At 51.3% G+C, this 18,453-nt stretch overlaps 3 protein-coding genes across 3 annotated transcripts in view; 2 read left to right on the top strand and 1 right to left on the bottom strand.

The window, feature by feature from the left end:
* Positions 1-1,378: 1,378 nt before the first annotated feature.
* LOC120898091 (cell wall integrity and stress response component 1-like) lies at positions 1,379-2,874 on the top strand. Its single transcript, XM_040303443.1, has 2 exons — positions 1,379-2,007; positions 2,072-2,874. The coding sequence occupies exons 1-2, from the start codon at positions 1,522-1,524 to the stop codon at positions 2,753-2,755; spliced, it is 1,170 nt and encodes a 389-aa protein (XP_040159377.1). The 5' UTR covers positions 1,379-1,521; the 3' UTR covers positions 2,756-2,874.
* Positions 2,875-3,428: 554 nt separating this feature from the next.
* LOC120894432 overlaps positions 3,429-18,453 on the bottom strand; it is a 32,275-nt gene continuing 17,250 nt past the window's right edge. The window contains exons 3-6 of the mRNA XM_040297003.1: positions 18,126-18,352; positions 6,473-6,853; positions 6,247-6,389; positions 3,429-5,378 (exon numbers count right to left, since the gene is read on the bottom strand). Coding sequence (XP_040152937.1) covers positions 3,694-5,378; positions 6,247-6,389; positions 6,473-6,853; positions 18,126-18,352 — 2,436 coding nt within the window. The 3' untranslated portion in view covers positions 3,429-3,693. The remainder of the gene's footprint in view (positions 5,379-6,246; positions 6,390-6,472; positions 6,854-18,125; positions 18,353-18,453) is intronic.
* LOC120894433 (endochitinase A) lies at positions 12,606-14,250 on the top strand. Its single transcript, XM_040297004.1, has 7 exons — positions 12,606-12,697; positions 12,769-12,825; positions 12,906-12,962; positions 13,283-13,318; positions 13,391-13,411; positions 13,481-13,555; positions 13,623-14,250. The coding sequence occupies exons 3-7, from the start codon at positions 12,957-12,959 to the stop codon at positions 14,166-14,168; spliced, it is 684 nt and encodes a 227-aa protein (XP_040152938.1). The 5' UTR covers positions 12,606-12,697; positions 12,769-12,825; positions 12,906-12,956; the 3' UTR covers positions 14,169-14,250.

Here is an 18,453-nt window from a genome sequence, read left to right as displayed (position 1 = left end):
GTTTCGGCATCGGTTCCAGCGAGCGGGGTGGCCTCTCCGACTCGTTCCTGTGCCTGGATGACATGGCCACTGGCTACAGCTGGTAGTAGCAGTGTTACGATTGCACAGACGCACATCACTAGATTGGGTAGTCGAATCGTGCTAGGATCCATTTTTTGTCAACTTCACTATACACAACACTACTCTGATAGGACGTACGCGTCGTCGTAAGCGCGTTTTGTGTCTTGCCGATTGGGCAGGTAGAAGCCAAATTGCCACCGACACACCGCACGTACGATGGATGCAGGGTAAGCAAGGATCATCGAGTTAAGCCGCGCTTACACACATAGAGGAAGCTGATAAAGCGATAAAGTTCCCTTTGCCGAATCGAGAGCGCAAAGTGAACGGTTCCGGCTTGTGGTGTGGCCCGTGCTATCGACGACCAACCTTCTCACCAGCACACTATCAACGGTAACACTGAACATAGCGATAGCAAAGGTATGGTGGCGATAGCCGTCGCGTTCTGCTATCGCTCCCAAAACGAAGCGACGCATCGCATCATATCAGTCGCGGGCGGATCGCGGGCTGAGATTTCATTCCGGGCCGGCTGATAAGGCCACGCGGCGGTGATTGAAGGTGGTACGAACCGACCGTCCTCGAGATGTGATTAGTTTAAAACGCACGAATGATTGATCGGAAATTGAGTTGATAGCATAAGAGGCCGGAGACATATCGGGCAGGAGACAAATTGACAAAGTGCTTCAGCTCGGCTCGAGTGGTTGTGGTACTTGACAAGTATTTTGCTGTTGGAGTTACAGAACATCCTACAAGATTCTAAATATGTACCTAACCTCAAAACAACAGCTGGTGCTAGATATCGGGAAAGATAAGATCACCTTGAGCTTGGTTGTAGCTACAACCGATCGACTCCCTATCCTAACAGCGGGTTAATCAAGCTAATCAAACCATGGCCTACGCTCTTGAGATTCGCTTAACAAAGGGCTGCAAGTGCATTCGTTATCATCTGCCGCCATTAAATCCCGCGGCATTCCAAGATTGCTTTAACAGTACAGGATCAGATCAAGCATCATACCAACGCAATCGTGTAATAATAGTCCACTATTAATGGCAGGTGATTCGCATGTACTCGAACGAATTGCATCCCTGTATTGTTCGCGGCTAGGCCAAAAAGAGGGTGAGCTGGGGAATGGAATACAACTTTCAACCCGAAGTGCAAGGGACCATCTCGGGCTGAAGTCCTTGCAGGCAATAAAACGGGTTAAAACTATCAATCAAACCACTAAACATCGAGTGGTGACAGTGAGCCGGACGCCGTCCGATAACCGACTTATAAAGACGTCACCAGAAGAACATGCATTGTTGGAGCGGTGCACCTGCTCGTTACATACTGATTGACACACTGTAGTAGAACACCACAGCCCAACAGTGTGGCTGGTTTCAGGGTGAAGACCAAGGTGGCGCCAGATAATTTCCGCTCAAGCCAGAGACCGAGCCGGTGGTGTTGGTTGTGGAACTGTAGAAATGCTGCCGCTCAGCCAAGTGTTTACGCGTTCCGTGTGGTGTGTTGTTGGGATGGCGTTCGTTACGCTCGGTGCGCTAGACGTGCGCGAGGGCTCCTCCTGCACGCAGCTGGACTTTGATGAGGCAACAGTGTCCTCACTGCGCAAGTGTGAATACATGCAGGAGTTTGTTGCGAAGCGGTACGACGAGTCGGACCATTTCGAACCGTACCGGTCGGACGCGGTGTATTATCTGTCCCATCGCTGGCAGGGACTAACGTGCGGGGAAACTGTGAATACGTACGCGTTCAATGCCGAAACGGAGCTGCGCATGGCTTACAATCTTGTGTTTGATAGTGGCGCCATGCTCGAGGTGCGCGTGTATGACGAGGAGCATACGGATCCAGACAACAAGCCGACGCTGGTGGAGTACTGGAGCACTAAGGTTTCGACCGATGGATGGGGATACTTTCGCGAGAAGCTTAACAAAACGGTGAAACAAGCTCGGGTAAGGTTGTGAGCGTGAAGGAACGGCCTTAGGAGTCGATGGTTAATTTATTTTGTTAATTTAGATTCAAATTGAAGCCAACATCAACGCCGGAAGCGACTTGGCTATTGAGTATCTGACCATATTTAACTACGAGGTAGAAACGGAAGAGTGTAGTACGATTGATGAGTTCTCAACGACAACTGGCGTGCCGTCGTCAACTACAAGCACAATGCCAGATACAACAACCACTCAACAACCTGACACAACTACACCGGTCCAGACAACGACGTCCGCTGCATTATCAACTGATGACGTCGAAGCAGCAACCACAACTACAACGGAAGTCAGCGAAGAGCTGACGACAAGCTCGTTAGAACAAACAACTACAACGACTGTTGCTACTACTACTACCACCACAGTTGAACCAACAACAACCACCACCAATAATCCGCGTGATGACAGCTCCTTGCAACCGACCTCCAGCACCACTGAACAACACGACAGCAACTCGCCAACAACTTCCAGCGCACAGACGACGGGCAGCACAACAACGACGACGTACTTCGCCACTACACAAAACCCTCCTGCTAGCTACGAAACAATCAGCCCGAAACAGTGGCTCTGGATTACGTTGACAGCACTGTTTGCGGTACTGTTCGTGCTGGCTGCCAGTGCTGCCCTCTATCTGTGCTTCATGAACCAACACCTGGAGCGGATCAGCAACCGCCTGCTAGATGAAATGGGTCGCCATCCTTACAAGAAGTGATTCACAACAAAGCATTGGAGGTGCTGCGTTGCGCGTATCTCTTATCGGATCTGATAGACTGTGTCTAGGTTAAGGAAGATGTGGATGAGTTTGAATAAAAAGTTTAAATAACAAAAGTATTAACAGTGTAAATGAGACGTTGAGGTACTAACGAATGTGCTATTTTTGTTTGGGGAGTTTTTCTTCATTATTGAACAAAGAGACAACGTATGCCGTAAGCCATCGTACTTTAGTAGAAGTTATGGTAACCATGCTCCAACGGAAGCCACTTATCGGGAGGGTTTGGAGGGTTTCAAAGTAGTAAGGTTGGTGTCAAAATCGAAGAACGTTCCTGGGCGCCACGTAAGGAGCATCAAGAAATCAAACACATCAAGAAGACACTTAGAGTATCTGAGTAAGTAATATCCCAAGGATTAAAAGTAATGCGATAGATCTGAAAAGTTAAGATGTAAGGAGTCCCATATGAACTGAAGTCAAGAGATGTCGGAGGCCGTTTGTTCACTTGTAACCCACAGCTTCTACTACTCCTGCAAAAACGTACAAAGAAACACTGAAATGGGATGTTCTAAAGATGGGAAAAAGTATTGGAAGACGATGAAAAAAGTGTCAAAGTTTGTCGAAAAGAGCTTGTTAACATTAATATTCCTAATTTAAACAAAATCAACACGACAGCTCGGCTATAATGTGGCTTTATTATCTCTAAAGAATCGTACATGTAGTAATAGAACCTTTGCAATGTACACTGTCCACCGCCGGCACTGCTCGCCCCGCCTCCCAGCCGGTGGGTTTAAGATATGCGCTTCAAAAACCGTTAACACTATAAGGCACATGGAAAACCAAAAAGAAAAAAAAACAATTATAACCGTCTACATAACCGTCTAGGGTCTAGGGAGTATTTGCTGACATCTACTGTCCGTACTGGCGGGCCGCGCTAGCGCTCAGTACGGATTAACGGCGGCCAGCCCAACGCGGCCGCTGCTGCGCGAAACTGGCGGCGGCCGCGGTTCCGCATAGCTGTGCCGGTAGCCCTTTACCAGGCTGGTCAAGCTTTTCGCCGGCATCATGCGCCGTCCCGCACCGTGGCCCTCCCGGTCCAGTCCCGGGTATCGCTCTTCCGGTGCCAGCTCCCGATAGCCACCGGGTCGGTCACCGATCGCGGCCGGGCCGTTGGTGCCGCTCGTTAAGCTACCGTTCGAGCGGGGATGCCCCCGCGGTGGTGGCAGCTCCTCGTCCGAGCTCCAGCCATTGCTGTCGTGCGAGCTGACGTCACGGGCCGGCTCGAGCGAGCCACGGCGCGCGACGGGCGCCACGTGCTCAACGGCCCGCTTGCTGTGCAGCAGCCGCTCCCGCTCCAGCCGCTCCTGCTCGAGCCGCTCCTGCTCGTGCCGTTCGCGCTCCATCTGCTGGAACTTTTCCTTGGCCGTCTGGAACCGGTCCTTGGGCGAGATGCGGTGCATGGTCGACTCGGGCGAGCTGGTGCGTATTTCGACCGACTTTTTGCGCGGTTCCTGCTGCTTCCACGCGTCCGCTTGCGGTGGTGCCGGGCCCGTTTGTGGACCATGTTTGGCCGCGTCATCCCGATGGTAGCGCGTTCGCAGGCCGGACGGTTGCTCCGGTGCGTCCCCGTACCCGGTCACCATTTCCTGCCGCCAGCGTTCCTCGTACTTGTCCGCCAGCTTGTAGCCGGTTCGTTTCGGCACTTCCAGGTCGCGGGCGCTCGGGAAGGCTCGCCGTTCCTCGCGGTACGCGCCCGGTTCGTCGTGCGGATCGTTCGCCCGGTACAGTGGCCGCCGTTCCACGCTGTCGGTCGGGTCGTCGTACCGCATCCGGTCGGACTTGTGGACGGGCGACGAGCGACGATGGTACGCCTCCCGCTCGACCTTGAAATCCTCCCGCCGCTCGCCGAAATGATCCTGGGCGCCGGTGTACTTGCTACCGCCCGACCGTCCCGACACTGGCAGCCGCTCCGGCGAGTAGTCCCGATAGTCCTCCCGCCCATCGGCGTAGCGTCCATCGGCCGGCGGGTAGCTCGGACCGCGCCGGTCACCATACTCCTTGCCGCGGTACTTCTGCCGATCGGTCAAGCTGTCCCGGTAGCGCTCCGGCTCGTACTCCTCCTCGAAGTAGCGGCGCGTCTGCTCCGGTGGCGCCGGTTTGCCGTACTCGAACTCATCCTCCTCCCGCTCGTGAGCCGGCGGATATCGGCCACCTCTACGCCCACCGTCCCGCTCGTCCCCGTACTTGCCGTCCTCGATGGTGATCTTCTTCTTGCGCTCCTCCAGCCCGTACCCGGGCGCGTCCGGTTTGTACGCGTTGCGGTAGCGCGGCGTGTGGTTGGTGATGATCGGTTTCACCTCCTCCTCGCGCGAGTTGACCGACCCCTGCAGGCTGCGATCTTCCTCGCGGCTCGAGGAACGGCCGTGCCGCGACCGGCCCGGCTCGTCGCGCACGTTCGGGTACAGGTAGGTCGTGGTCGGCGGTGCCGCCTCCCGGTACTTGCTCATGCGTGTCACGGGCTGATCGTCCAGGTAGCGGTCCACCGGCCGGCCGCCGGCATGATGGGGATGATGATGCAGCGAGCTGCCATTCAGCGCCGGTTCCTGATCGTTTACCCACTCGTCCTCTGTTTGTGAGCGAGAGAGAGAGAGAAGGAAAGAAAAACACACATGACGCATTAGCAATGCAATTGCAGCTTAAACACGTGAGGTTTGAAGGTTCATCGCGTTCCGCTCCCGGATTCAGCTCGTTTTGATTGTTTTTATTGCCTCCTCCCCCTCCCCCCGCTTCCACTCATCTCATTTGCTTCGTTTTTATTGTGTTTTGTGGGGCGGCAAAATTGCATCATTAGAAAGTGTTGCGCATCCAGCGCTTCAACGCTGCAGCCGGAATTGACTAAACGATTTGACACAAATGGCTCGCGTGTTCATGATGCAAAAAAAAACCGGTAGTAACAGACGATGCGCATTGCCCTTCGCCCTTCGCTCAGCGGTGACCGCCGTTCCCCTACTGGAAAGGCAAACAAATTGATCTTACCATCATCAGCCTTCCACGGGCCCGAAAAACTACAAAAAAAACAAAACCCCTGCAGACGTACTGCAGTGAAAGTTCAAGCGACAGTAATCGCATCACAAGCTGCGCCCGGTTTGACTTGTTTTGTCTTTCTGCGTATGTTTGTGCGCCCCAACCTGTACGAGGGATGGCGCTGCAGTTGTGGAAGATGCACAACCGAGGCGCGAAGGGGCAGAGGGTTTTGCATGCTAAACCATAGCAGACAGCAGGGAAACCAGCCACAACAATCTCTAATTAATTAACCCCGTGAGAAAGCTGGCTTAACACGTTTGCATGGCTGCCCTCTCCCCTCGAGGGGTGTAATTCGCGCAATTATTCACCCCGCGCGGCGGTTGCCGGCATAAATCAACCGAGAGAGTGTGTGCGTGGTGCAAGGTGCGAATGAACCCATCGGGGAACCTCCCTTGTGTCCGCTTACTTACCACTGGAGCTTTGCGGCTCGTGCCGTTCCGGGCTGGGGGCCAGATCGGACCCGATCCCGGACGATCCGCGGGACGATACGCCGTGTTTCTGGTTGACGCCCGCCGACGGTGTGATCGACCCGGTCAAACATCCGTTGCGGAAACTATACCAGAGAAAGCGAGACAGAGAGAGAACAGTTAAATGATACTGTTCTTGGAAGGAATGGTACATTGCATTGATTCTTACCGTCGTGCCGCAGCATCGCTGACACCGTGCACCGGTTCCTTCTTGTGCTCCGGGTCCTTCGCGGGCAGCAGCAGCGGCACACCGCCGCTCAGCTTCTCCCGCAGCTCGGCCGCAAGCGAATCGTACAGCTTGGACTGGCTGATCAGCGGTGACACTGGCCCGCCGGATGTCGGCGAGTGCTGCTGCTCCTCGGAGCACTCCGACTCGCGGGTGCTGGCCGTGCCCGTGTCGCTGCCGTGCGACGAGTCCGGGAAGCGGCGCGGCGATTCGAACCGGCGCGGCATCCGCTTGCGCCCCTGCGCACCATCGCCGATCGGGACCGGGCCGGCGGCGGCACCGTTACCGCACGGGCCACCGGTTAGCTGGGCCGCCAAACCGAGCCTGAAAGTGAAATGAATCGTGGTTGGTTTTTTTTTGTTATTATTCCTTTTATTTGTGACATTCCCGGAGAGTGTGAAAGGTTCCGCAAAGGGCGACTCCTCTCGTTTTGCTCATTTCGCTTCGTATTTGTGGGCCGGTTGTTGTGGGAAGCCCGCGGGCGATACTTAAGACGGCAATGCTTTCTTAGCGCACCCTTAACGTGATCTTCAGCTTTTTTTTTGTCAGCGGCAATGATACGGATAGGGGCGGGCAGGATGGGGTCTCCCGAAAAATGTGAAAGTAAACAGTCGGCTCGATCAAGTGTCAAAACCGCACGCATCGATGCGCGTCTTCCCGTCGCCGCGCGCGCAAAATCATCCCCAAACAACAGCAAGAGGACCCGCGGGGGGAAGGGTACGCCGTCAGAGGGTCGGGCTCGGTACCTGTGTGTGTGAGAAATTTCACCCTTTTCGGCCAGATATTTGGAGGATGATTAATATTGCTCGCACCGCTCTCGGGACCACTCTTTAGATGGAGTGATCGGTTGAGAAGCTGCTGGGCTCGTTTTTTTTTTGTTATAAAAACATTCCAATGGGAATGGGGCCTTGTCATGGCAATAAATTGATGAAGCTCATACTCGGCACAGTCGCTCGCATCTTTGACATATAGCAAGCGCGGCCCGTGGAATCGAAAGCTGGCCTGCTGCTGACTCACGGTTCAATTTAGTGCAAATCGGTTGCCACACACACACACTTCAGCCCGCTTGATTATGGTGCAAGCTGTTCGATACGCCAGCCGTTGACATCTAGGCCAGCAGACAACGCGGCGGCACTTTTCCGATTTCCTAACCCATCCCAAACACGGGCGTTTGATTGAGAAACGCGACACGACATAAGGAACGGGCACAGGTGGCGACGAACCCCCGTGCTGTTGGTCGCCGATTGATCTTTGTGCAGCATAAATCGCAGATGGATTGGTCGGTATGGTATGGGCCCGGTTTTGTCTTGTGGGGGCGAGAAGAGGGCCCGGCTGGGGAGGGCAGCAGCAGTACCTGTTGACCTAAATTAGCGGACAGCGCAGCCACCACCATGTGGACAAACAAGCAGCGGTCGCAAGCCGCAACAGTAACCTCCTCGCTGTCATAGCTTTCAACGAGCTCGAGACTCTGTGTGTGTGTGTGTGTGTGTGTGTGTGTGTGTGTGTGTGTGTGTGAGTGATTGTGGGACAGATTCACTTTCCTCTCGAAGGCCCGCTGCCGTGGTTGCCTTTTGCGACGCCCTTTTTGCACTGCGCCAGGCGACGCTGGGAAGGGAAAAGTTTCAAGCACAGCAAGTGAATAGCTCGCGCAAAGCACTGCTCGGGCTGGGGCCGGAAATGGAACCAAACCCACCTAAAAGGGGAGACCGGACGGGGAGAGTGGAAACGCGAGCACACCACAAGAAGAAAGAACGGGTGAGAGCGCTGAAGAAGAAAATGGAAAGTGATAGTTGATCGGTGTGCTCGCACGCGCCCGGTTCGGTTCAGCACAGGCGGTTTTTGCTTTTGAATTGCCTAGCTGCTCCGACCAAACGGGGCTGCCCCCCATGTGCTGGAATGTGCGATCGCATCTTGGCTTTCCGTTTTAACCGTCTTTTTTTTGTTTTTGCTCAATGGTTACACCCGCCGGGCATGGCGCAATTGATAAAATCTCTCGTCAATGAAAAATCGCGACCGTCCATGCTTGTGTAAGTGAGCGTGTGAGTGGATTAAATGTTCGTGATCATCGTGGTAAGACAGCACAAAACGCAACACTCACTCACTGTCTTCTGTGGTAGGGGTGCGTGGTGTACAAGGACACTGCTGCTGAAAAAAACACACAAGAAATAACCGCTACACGCTATACCTCCGGTTTCGTTCTGAAATATTTCATTGCGCAATTCTTGATGGAGCCGCCGCGCGCCGGGGACTTGAAATCTGAACCATAATGGCTACGCACATTCCAACCACACACGCACAGCCGCTGTCGATGCAATGATGATGATGCTAATTCGAAAAACAAAAGCAAACAAAAAACGGTGACCCACCACGACTGACGGACTTGACGGTGTTTCGATCGGATCTGGCGGGCTGTAAAGTTTGAGGCTTGGTTTGAGCAGTACAAACAGAGCAAACGAGCCCTTCTCGCCGAGCGGCTTACAAAATGCGCAAAGCGAAAGACTTCAACGCGCGCGGGCAGACGACGAACGCACCCGCAGATCGAAATTCCAGCTTTTGCAACCATTTGGTGTCCGGTGCGGTGGTTTGGAAGGCACAATACACGTCGTACTGGATAGCTAGCATATTGAATAAAGTTTCCACACACGTGTCCAGGGAGGAGGGTCGCATATCCGTTTGCTTCGTACGCGCCATGCGCAAAAATGAGACTTTTTGCGACTCCATATACCAAACAAATAACGACACAACCGCCATCCGGCAAACGGTCTTCAACTTTCCATCGAGCAACACACACAAAAAAAACAGAAAAAAGCAAAGTCGCTTCAGTAGCGAATTCGTAAGCATCGCAGTTTATAGTTTGATTTACATTCCGCCGTTTTTCGCGCACCAAACGCGCAATCGGTTTCAGGGAAGGCCCGAAGCTGGCCCGCCGAAGAAAGTGAAACCGTTGAACTTTGTACCCCTGTTCGGCGGCCGCTGTTTTAGTCGCGGGCGGTGTTTTGTGGTGATTGATCTGAAACGCTCATTCCACACACGCACAAACACACATACACAGCCTTTTTTTTTGGCAGATTGGTAGGAAGTGAGCTGAGGCGAGATGCAATGAAAAGGCAGATAAATTTCCGAATTTAACCAACGTTTAATTACGCGAGTCGGCGGCGGCCACTCTCGCCCTGGCACGCAAAGGAAGAGAAAGTGCACCAGGGGGGGGGGGAAGGGGCAGTAAGATAGCAAATAGAAATAATTTCCCGCGTGAAATCGATACGATAATATTTTAGCAAGCCGCCGCCAACGGTGAGAGCCAACGGAAGAAAAGGGAGAAGAGGATTTTAGTTAAATTTGTAGAAATTTTGTTTCCATGCTAATGGATGGACTTGTTCGCATTTGCCCTATCGTACGCATGCGTGTGATTGAATGAAAGTGTTTGCTCCCAATTCTGCTCGGCACAAAGTTATCTTTACCGCATTTTGTTTTATTTTATTTTTTTTTTTGTGTGTTGTGTGTTGTCTGTGTGTACCCCTTTTTGTATAATATATTCCCGCAGCTCTCCCGCAACTAATGAAATAAATCTTTATTACCAGCTTTCTGCCGTTTTCACTCCGTTTTTTTTTTTTTTTTTGCTTTGCTTTTTTGTCCAATACCGGCCCGAAAGAAGGTTATGTATGAACTCCGCCACCCCTGCCAAGTGAACCCATCCCAACTGTCAACCCGATCACGCCACTTAACCCCGATCAAATTCGATCGTGCAGCAGTAAAAACGGTCCAGTAAGCAAACACTTTTACAGCGGAAAGGCAATGTCCGTTCACTTTTTGTACACACATATGAACGCACGATGAAACAATAACCCCCCAAGCCGTGGTGGAGTTAAATCGCGGCTCACGATTTCCGATTCCCGAATGGTTTTGTTGTTTTTTTGGGGGGAGGGCGTCTTTCCACCACGACGTTTGCATAGGAGAGGGTTCAATGCGATCGTGTACGATTGATCACGTGTTCGTCGATCACAGTCGAGTGCCACACGATCGGACGAGCGTGTGGTTGTTATACAAGCACCGGGCGGGTAATACTTATTTGTGTACAGCGGGTACACGCCCTCCCGCCTAATGTGAACTTGAGCGAGAGAATCTTGCATTTCGTGCAAATGTTTGAAATTTTCGTGCCTCGCGACAGCACATGCGGTGGGGTTTTATCAAGAACAAAGCCAAGCGGGACCACGGGCACGGATTGGATCATGTTCTGTTCTGGGTTTCCCGTGTTGCCGTTTTCTAAGCTCCATCATCTTTCCCGGCCAAAACCAATCTGTCGGCATCGCACAAAACGATCGCACTGTAGCTGACCTCAATCCAACGTGGAAAGCGTTGGATAAGGCCACATCTTCGGGGGCGTGCAATCGCCGTTAATGCAGCCCTCCCCCCAGGTGCAGTGGTCCCGCAAAACCACCAACGCAAAAAGGGGGAGAGAAGGTTGAGAGGTTAGCAGTTCACCCAAAACAAGAGCATGAACGGTTTCTCAATCCATCAACTCGCCGCACTCGCGCGTCCATAATTACAAAGCGCTAAGTGTGAGGAGCGGCAAGCACCACAAGCGCTCGGTTGCAGCTGGGAAACAGCTTGTGCAGCTGCTGCCCCTGGTGGCGGGAAAATGCAAAAAACATGAACACGAAATAAAACGCTACGAAATGCTGCTGGGTGCTGCATTCAATTCATCAAGGAAGGTTTTTCCTGCCCCCCGCCCCCTTGGGTAAGGGCCATACTAATAAGGCGGGGTGAGATGTGAAATAGTTTTCGTTTCTTTATCATCATCCGCCCCATCCGCCGCCGGGTAGATGACAGATATCATCAGCGAAGGGGGAGCAAAAGATAGAGCGGGTCGTGGTAATTTGTAATGCGATCATTTCGAGATAAATTCGAGATGAAAACGACGCACTCCAACTGTAGTGCAGCTATTGTGATGGTTGTTTCTTCACTGCGTACGCTCATCGTCAAGGTTTTGACCAAAAAGATCCGTCCGTATCTCCCCGTGCTTGTAAGTGTAGTTACCCTGCTCGAGGGTTTTTGGAGCTGGCGTGGCATCTTATATTTAATGGATTTGTTCGTAACAATACTGCTCCACTACTCCACTGGCGCCATGGGAAATGGTACAATCCCGCTTTAATTCGATCAAGATATGCTAATCTTTTGCCACACGGCGCAATAAGTAAGGCGTCCTCCTGGAAGCGCACCCATTAGCCAGCGGTGGCCAAAGAGCCGCTTGTGCCAGATATTAGGGTTTCGGTGGATGAGCTTTTATTTTGTCATTTTGGGGGTAATAAGCCCTTTTGGCTAATAGATTCTGGCCATCCATTGGATTGGTTTTGGAGGATGAGCTTCAATGGCAATGATGTTTTGTCGCACTGCATGCGAATGCCGAACCTAGCGCTTGGAAACTGTCATTTCCCACCAGCTCAATGTCAAATGTACCAGTTCGGAGTAATACCAAAATGACACGCTAACAGCCAAAACGCTCGTTAATAGCTCGTTAGTGGTGGTGCAAAACAAGCTACAAGGTATTCGGTTCACATTAAGCTGGTTCGATTACAGTATTGTAAGTAATTTAATGTAAGCTTTCTACCCGCACCGTTTCCAGTGCCGTTTGAGCAATGCAGTAGCGCAGAACAACAACTACTACTACTGGGAAGCGATGGAGCCCAAGTGGTTACTGTTGGCGGTGTTTTGCCTATTCTGCCAGGTGAGTGATTAGTGCGCAGGGATCGGCAGCTCAGCCGAGTAAACTGAATCTCGTTCCACGTGGTCAGAATTTGGCGTTAGGGTCGCTTACTACGGCAGATGATGTCGCATCTAACGCGAACGATACGAAGCAATGGAGAATATTGCAGGCACCCAGAGTAACAACGCCTAGCAGTGGGAGGATTACCACTACCACTAGAAGGACGGTAAGCTTTCGCGGAATGGTTCATCTCTCTATTGCCTTCATATGAGTGTTTTCGCCATTTCTTAGCCTACTACAACGGTCGCTAGAGGCAAAACAACAGCGCGCTCCGCACAGGTAGCTTAAGAGTCGAAGAAATGTACGTTTTACTGGCAGATACATTGAAATACCTTTTATTCTTGTCCTTTATGTAGCCTACCAGCGCTGCCGGTAGAACATCGACCACTACGAAACGATCCGGTCAGGTAACGCAGCAAAATATGCCCTTGCTTGATTAAACGTTAAATGTTGTGTATTTGTTCTTACCACCGAGCAGCTTCTTGCAGGTCCTAAACCACCAACTACAACATCACGAACTACTAAAACGGCTCTGGTAAGTGTTGTTGTAATAATGTAACTAAACATTTATCGTAGTACTTTTTCATAAAAATCCCCCAAAACCAACTTCTTCAGAGAATTTCCAGCGGACCGAACGGCAAAGTTTCCACTACTACAGCCAAATCCATGCAGGTACATGTTGCCTCTTAAAATGACCAATTTTAAGCTAAATGTATGATACCTCTTATCTCTCTCTCTCTGTCTCTGCTAAATCCATAATTCCATACAGCCTCCAACAGTAAGTTGAAACTGTTCGCTTGGGAATGATGGTTTCCGTGTGTACAAGAATTGTTTTCGGTTCCCATTTTTACAGCTTCCTCCTATAGAGTCCCAGGGAGAAATTCTTGTAAGCTTTGTTTGTCAACTTTGGCTCTAGATGGATGAAGAACAGAAAACGATTCTAATACATTATTTTTGCAACAAAGTATTTACAAACTTTGTACAATTTGCAGGGCAGGACAACTACGAAACCACGTGGAATACCGCAGGTAGGCAGTCATTTTGATCTGTGTTTTCTACTAAACGCGACTACCACTGAAAGCTTTTCCTTTTGATTGCAGAAAATACAGCAAGGTCCTACGGTAAGTAAAGTACCATTCTTTTTCCAATTGGATCATCATTCTAATTGGATCTATCTCCGAGTCCCTTAGACGCGTCCCGGTCAAACAACCACAACGCAACGACCGCAGGTGCGAACGACCATTCCTCCAGTTTTGCTTCGCATGGTAAGTTTCCACCCTTCATTGTGCACCATTTGTACATTGCTTTACTTTTTATTGAGTTTTCCCTCAGCCTCCTCGTCCAACGGTAGCCGTATCGCCTTTGTCGCTCTTTGGGTATCAATTGTACTCGTTACCGTTCAGCTTTTTCAACGCTCAACCCACAACGACCGTAGCCAGCAGCAACACAACCGACACGTCCAACACGACAACTACTGAGAATCCTGTCGTAAGCTCCAGCACAACCGAAACGACCAGCACGATGAGCACCACGTCGTCCAGCAGCACGGTAGTACCGGGAGCGAACGCAACCACCATCACCGCCGCCGCCGCGGTGGAGTACGAAGAGGAGCCCCAAGAACGGCCAAACCCGCCCGAATATGACTACCCGGAGGAGCAGCACAATGCAACTACACCGGTGGTAACGACGGTTGTACCCGGCATGGAGTCACACAACAGTATGTCCTCGACTGCCGGTCCGAACATGGTACGGAAGCGCCGTAAAAAGGTCACCACGACCACACCCGGCCCTAGCCCGGGTATGATACGGATTCGGGTGCGCAGAAAGCGCACCACCATTGCGCCAGCAGTCGACGCGATTACGGAGAGCTCGAGCTGAGCCGATGCGTTCGGGAAATGCGGAAAAGGGGAAGCACACATGTATGTAACCGAAACTGCACAACGATAATAAATATAACCATGCAAACAGAGTCAGTGGTCGAGTGTGATCAGTCTTGCAATGCATTGGTGAGGAGGAAGTGTGTTTTAAACTAGCAATAATCATTACGTACGGATGTCTACTCTTTTTGGAACGCAACTTTTGCTCCTAGATGGCGCTGTCCTCAGGCGCTGCTTACTGTGCTACTCAAACTGTTCACTTGTAGCGATTGATTTGATTTGACAGTTAAATTACATGACATAAACGCTTTGACATGGTGCCACTGGTTGGGCGCGAAACTCTTTCCGGGCGTTTCAATCTAGCATGAAAATTGTTGCTTTGCTTATGTCATTCGAGTAGTGTGTTAGCGTTGCTACTGGTTTTGTTGCTATCACTATTTGTCCCCGTAACCCGTTTCCAATCGTGCCCAAAAACCACCCGATTACGTTACCCGGTCGCCTGTGCCTCAAAAGGATTTCCCCGTGAAGGAGACAAGAATGGGGCCATTGATTAGCGTTCATTAGCAAACGAAACCCCGGCCACGGCCCGTGCCCAAGCGCCAAGAACTGCGTCCACGTCCTCGATACCTCAATACCTTGAGCCTCAAATCGAGAGGGACGAGATCGATAAAAGACGTTACGCAACACAGTCATGCTGTGCGGCCGCATGTATCGAAGCCCAGAAGCCCATCGGGCTATCGACGAGACGAGCATCACAGTTGCGGGACGCCTCGGCATCCCGTGTCTTGCACCCCATCGACCCCATCTCGACCGTTCGATGCGCAAACGATTGCGCAACAGTTGTCACCATCCGAACAGCCGCCACCGCCGCCGATCGGTGGCAAATTACAGACATTTTTCTTAACAAAACCGTTAACGCGCACACTATCGTGATGTAATCTGCCCGACCGATGACCGACTTGGGCATCTTCTCCCGGAGCGGGTTTATCGGTTAAGGGCCCGATTATTGCATGTTTTTTTTTTCCTTCTAAATGGTGCCGTTGTCACCAGCGCGACGAAATCGGTCACATTCCTCGATGGCCCGGGGTAAGTGGGCAAACCCATCTACACCTAGTTTTGCGAAACTGCCAACAAGCCCAGTGCAGTGAAAGTATCTGCCATAAGGATCTGGCCTGCTGGCGTTGGGCAACTACTAATGGACTGTTTTTACGAGCCGAAGGCTTACATGGCAGCATCCACACACACACACACACCCAGACCGTACTGTGGTGAGCGGTAATTAGACAAAACTTGGTCCAAAACGGTAATTGCTCGACGTAAGCGAGCAGCGAGTGCTGCAGATCAGCAGATCACCGACCCGAGCGACGCTTGGTGCTGGTGTACAGCATCACTCAAACGGCTCAAACCACTCAAACAGGTGGCTCAAACGCCTCGCCACGAGAAAGCAAACGCAACAAAAAAACGCTCTTTTAAGGCACGGCCGTTTACGCAGGCAAAACGCACCGAGACACAGCTGGCGAAGAGACACGCATAATGCAGGCGCATGTTCGTCGATCGTTTGATCGGTTGCCACCAATTGCATCGCATTTCATAATCCCACGGCTCCCCCATGTGCTCCACCAGGCGGGGGAGGGTGGGGAAGGCCGCTCCCAATACATACCGAAGCGGTCGAAAAAGAAAATGGTCCACACACACACCCACATTTCGCCGCTCTGGTTAGAGGTGACCAGATCAGGCATTCCACTATGCCCATTCTCTACCAGGGACCACTCCCCGACCGGCCGATGGCGAAAGATAAAGAGACAGAGAGAGAGAGAGAGAGAGAGAGAGACAGAGAGACAGAGAGAGAGAAAGCCTTAGAAAAAGAGAGCAATAAATCTTAAAATGGTCGTAAACGTCAAAATCGTCAGTTTCACTTTGGGGGGGCATAAAAGGCAACAAACAAAAAAAGAAGAAACAACAACCCGGTCAAAGATTGGCCTCCCAGTCCTCCATGTCTTACTAACACTTTTCCACTCCACCTTTCTCTCTTTCGCCTCCTCTTTCTCACTCTTGCTCCTTGTCTCAGAGTTTGCGAATCATTGGCCATTGCTATATCAAAGCCATTTCTCTAATTTTTCGCACCCAATTGCACCCAGCAAGACCCCTCATCCCGCCAAACCCAGTTTTACGTGTGAAACCGTCCACCAACACCGGCCGCGTTTGATTGAAGCGGTACACCGACACCGCGCACACACTATCAACGATTAGCGCCCGACACTAATCCACCACGGTTTCAGCGCATTTTAATTACGCGGTGAGATAATTTTTCACCTGTACTTTGTATGTGTGTGTGTGTCGCACTTTCCTTTCCTTGGCGCTCCCCCAAAAAGGGGAGAGGCCTTTTACTACAGCGTCCAGTGTCGTTACACTTCCACCATCAGCATGGCGAGCGAAAAATGCGTCAACGGTGTAATTTTGGGGATTTTTTTCTGTTTTTTGGTGTTGAGGTTTGGACGCGTAACTGATGTGACGATATTTTACACGGCTTGTGCGTGCTTGGCTTTTTTTCTTTTCTTTATTTTACTCACTCACTACTTGCTAGTTGCTACAGCTAGTTGCTGTTAGGTACTCCTGCTTTACCTAATTATTTGCGTCTTTTTCGCAAAACGCCCCCGGGGAGGAGAGGAAAGACCCACCGTTAGTGCGCTCGCACGGTTATGCAACGCTCCGTCTGAACGGATCGGGCATTAGCCTGTGCGTGAGGCGGTTCGGTAATTATAGACATTTTTCGGGACCATTTCTTGCCCTACCCAGACAACTGGAACACTGAAACACTTCAAAACGGCTATCAATCAGTTGCGAAATGTGGTAACGGGCACGATCGTAATCGTAGCAAACTAATGAAGAAAGAAAAAAAACGCTTCTAACGATCGCACCCCCCATGATCGCTAGAACCTTCCCACCGGATCCCCCCCCCCCCCTTCGAAAAGGGAGCATATTTTGACGCATTGTTTTAACACATCTTGGCCACTCCCCGGGGCACCGATGATTTATTGATTGCGATTATGTATGATCGCAGCTATGATTCTGGTACGATCATTCCCAACCGGAGAGGTGTAGTGAGTTGAGTGAAGCGTTTCGGGGTGAATTTTCATACCGTTAGCTGCAGCACCGAAATTTCTCCCATAAATTGATCTATTATGCTCGGGTGGTGGTGGTGGGATAATATTTAAAACACCTTTAGAACAACTGCTACACGCCGGTTTAAAGAGAGAAGCGAGAAGAGCGCTCTTAATGCAGTGCTTAATGTTTTCAAGTACACAAAGCGGAGATTAAAGGGTGCAATTTACATCGATTGCAAGATGCTGTTGAAGATGAAAAAAAAAACGTGATAAACTAATTCTAAAACACAGTATTAATGTATCGATTTCCGGGTGTTGTTTTTTTTTTTGTCGGAAGATGAGATTGCCCCGGCAGTAGGGCACGACGGTACAGCAACAAACACGCGCCTTCAATCTGACGTCGATCGAATCTGGATCAAGCCTCCAGCCACAGACCCGATTCGTCCTCTAACGGGAGTTTGTCGACATTCGTTACGCACGTCAGCCCAATAATACTGTTAGCTGTGTTGCTACGGGCAAGTGTTTTTTCCGACCTCCGAAGCAACAAATCAACCGCATTTGGACCGCGACGGGAGTAGCGAAGCAACGAAAACAACAAGCCCTCTGTCCCAAAAACTTCCATCTCTGGAAGCAAATACATGGCAACAACTTCGCTCTTCCTGCCTCTCTCTACAGTGTATGGGACGATCGATGGCAAACTAGCATAACCAGCCCGCTGCTCGACTCGACTGACTTCCTTCTCCATTACGTTCATTATTTATTTCGTACGTAAAACACGGTCGCCAAACCGGCCCACCCTGTGCCACACTAACGGCGCGACAAACGACGACGACGACGACTACTGTGTAACTTACCGTGCTTCCAGTTCGGTGAATCGTTTCTGGTTTTCCGGTCTGTTGATCAGCACCTGCAGCTGGTCGTGCAGGGCCTGGGCGGTCAGCTCCGAGTCGCAGCGGTAGGCGTGCACGTGCAGCGGACACTTGGTGGCCGGATTGTACAGCAGCAGCGTGCAGGCGACAATGTCTTCCGTCTGCACCGAGCAGGTGATCGCCCCGTGCGGAATAAAGTGTTTGGCCGAGCCCTGTCAATGGGAATGGTAAAGTAAGCAACGCAGCCGTTTTGTAGGTTGGTTGCAGCGCGTGGGTGACGCGCAAACACCATGCTAAGCACCATGCTGTGGTG

This window comes from Anopheles arabiensis, chromosome 2 (assembly GCF_016920715.1).
Source record: "Anopheles arabiensis isolate DONGOLA chromosome 2, AaraD3, whole genome shotgun sequence".
NCBI lineage: Eukaryota > Metazoa > Arthropoda > Insecta > Diptera > Culicidae > Anopheles > Anopheles arabiensis.
Note: the sequence above shows the minus strand (reverse complement) of the source record. Positions and strands in the feature narration are given on the sequence as shown.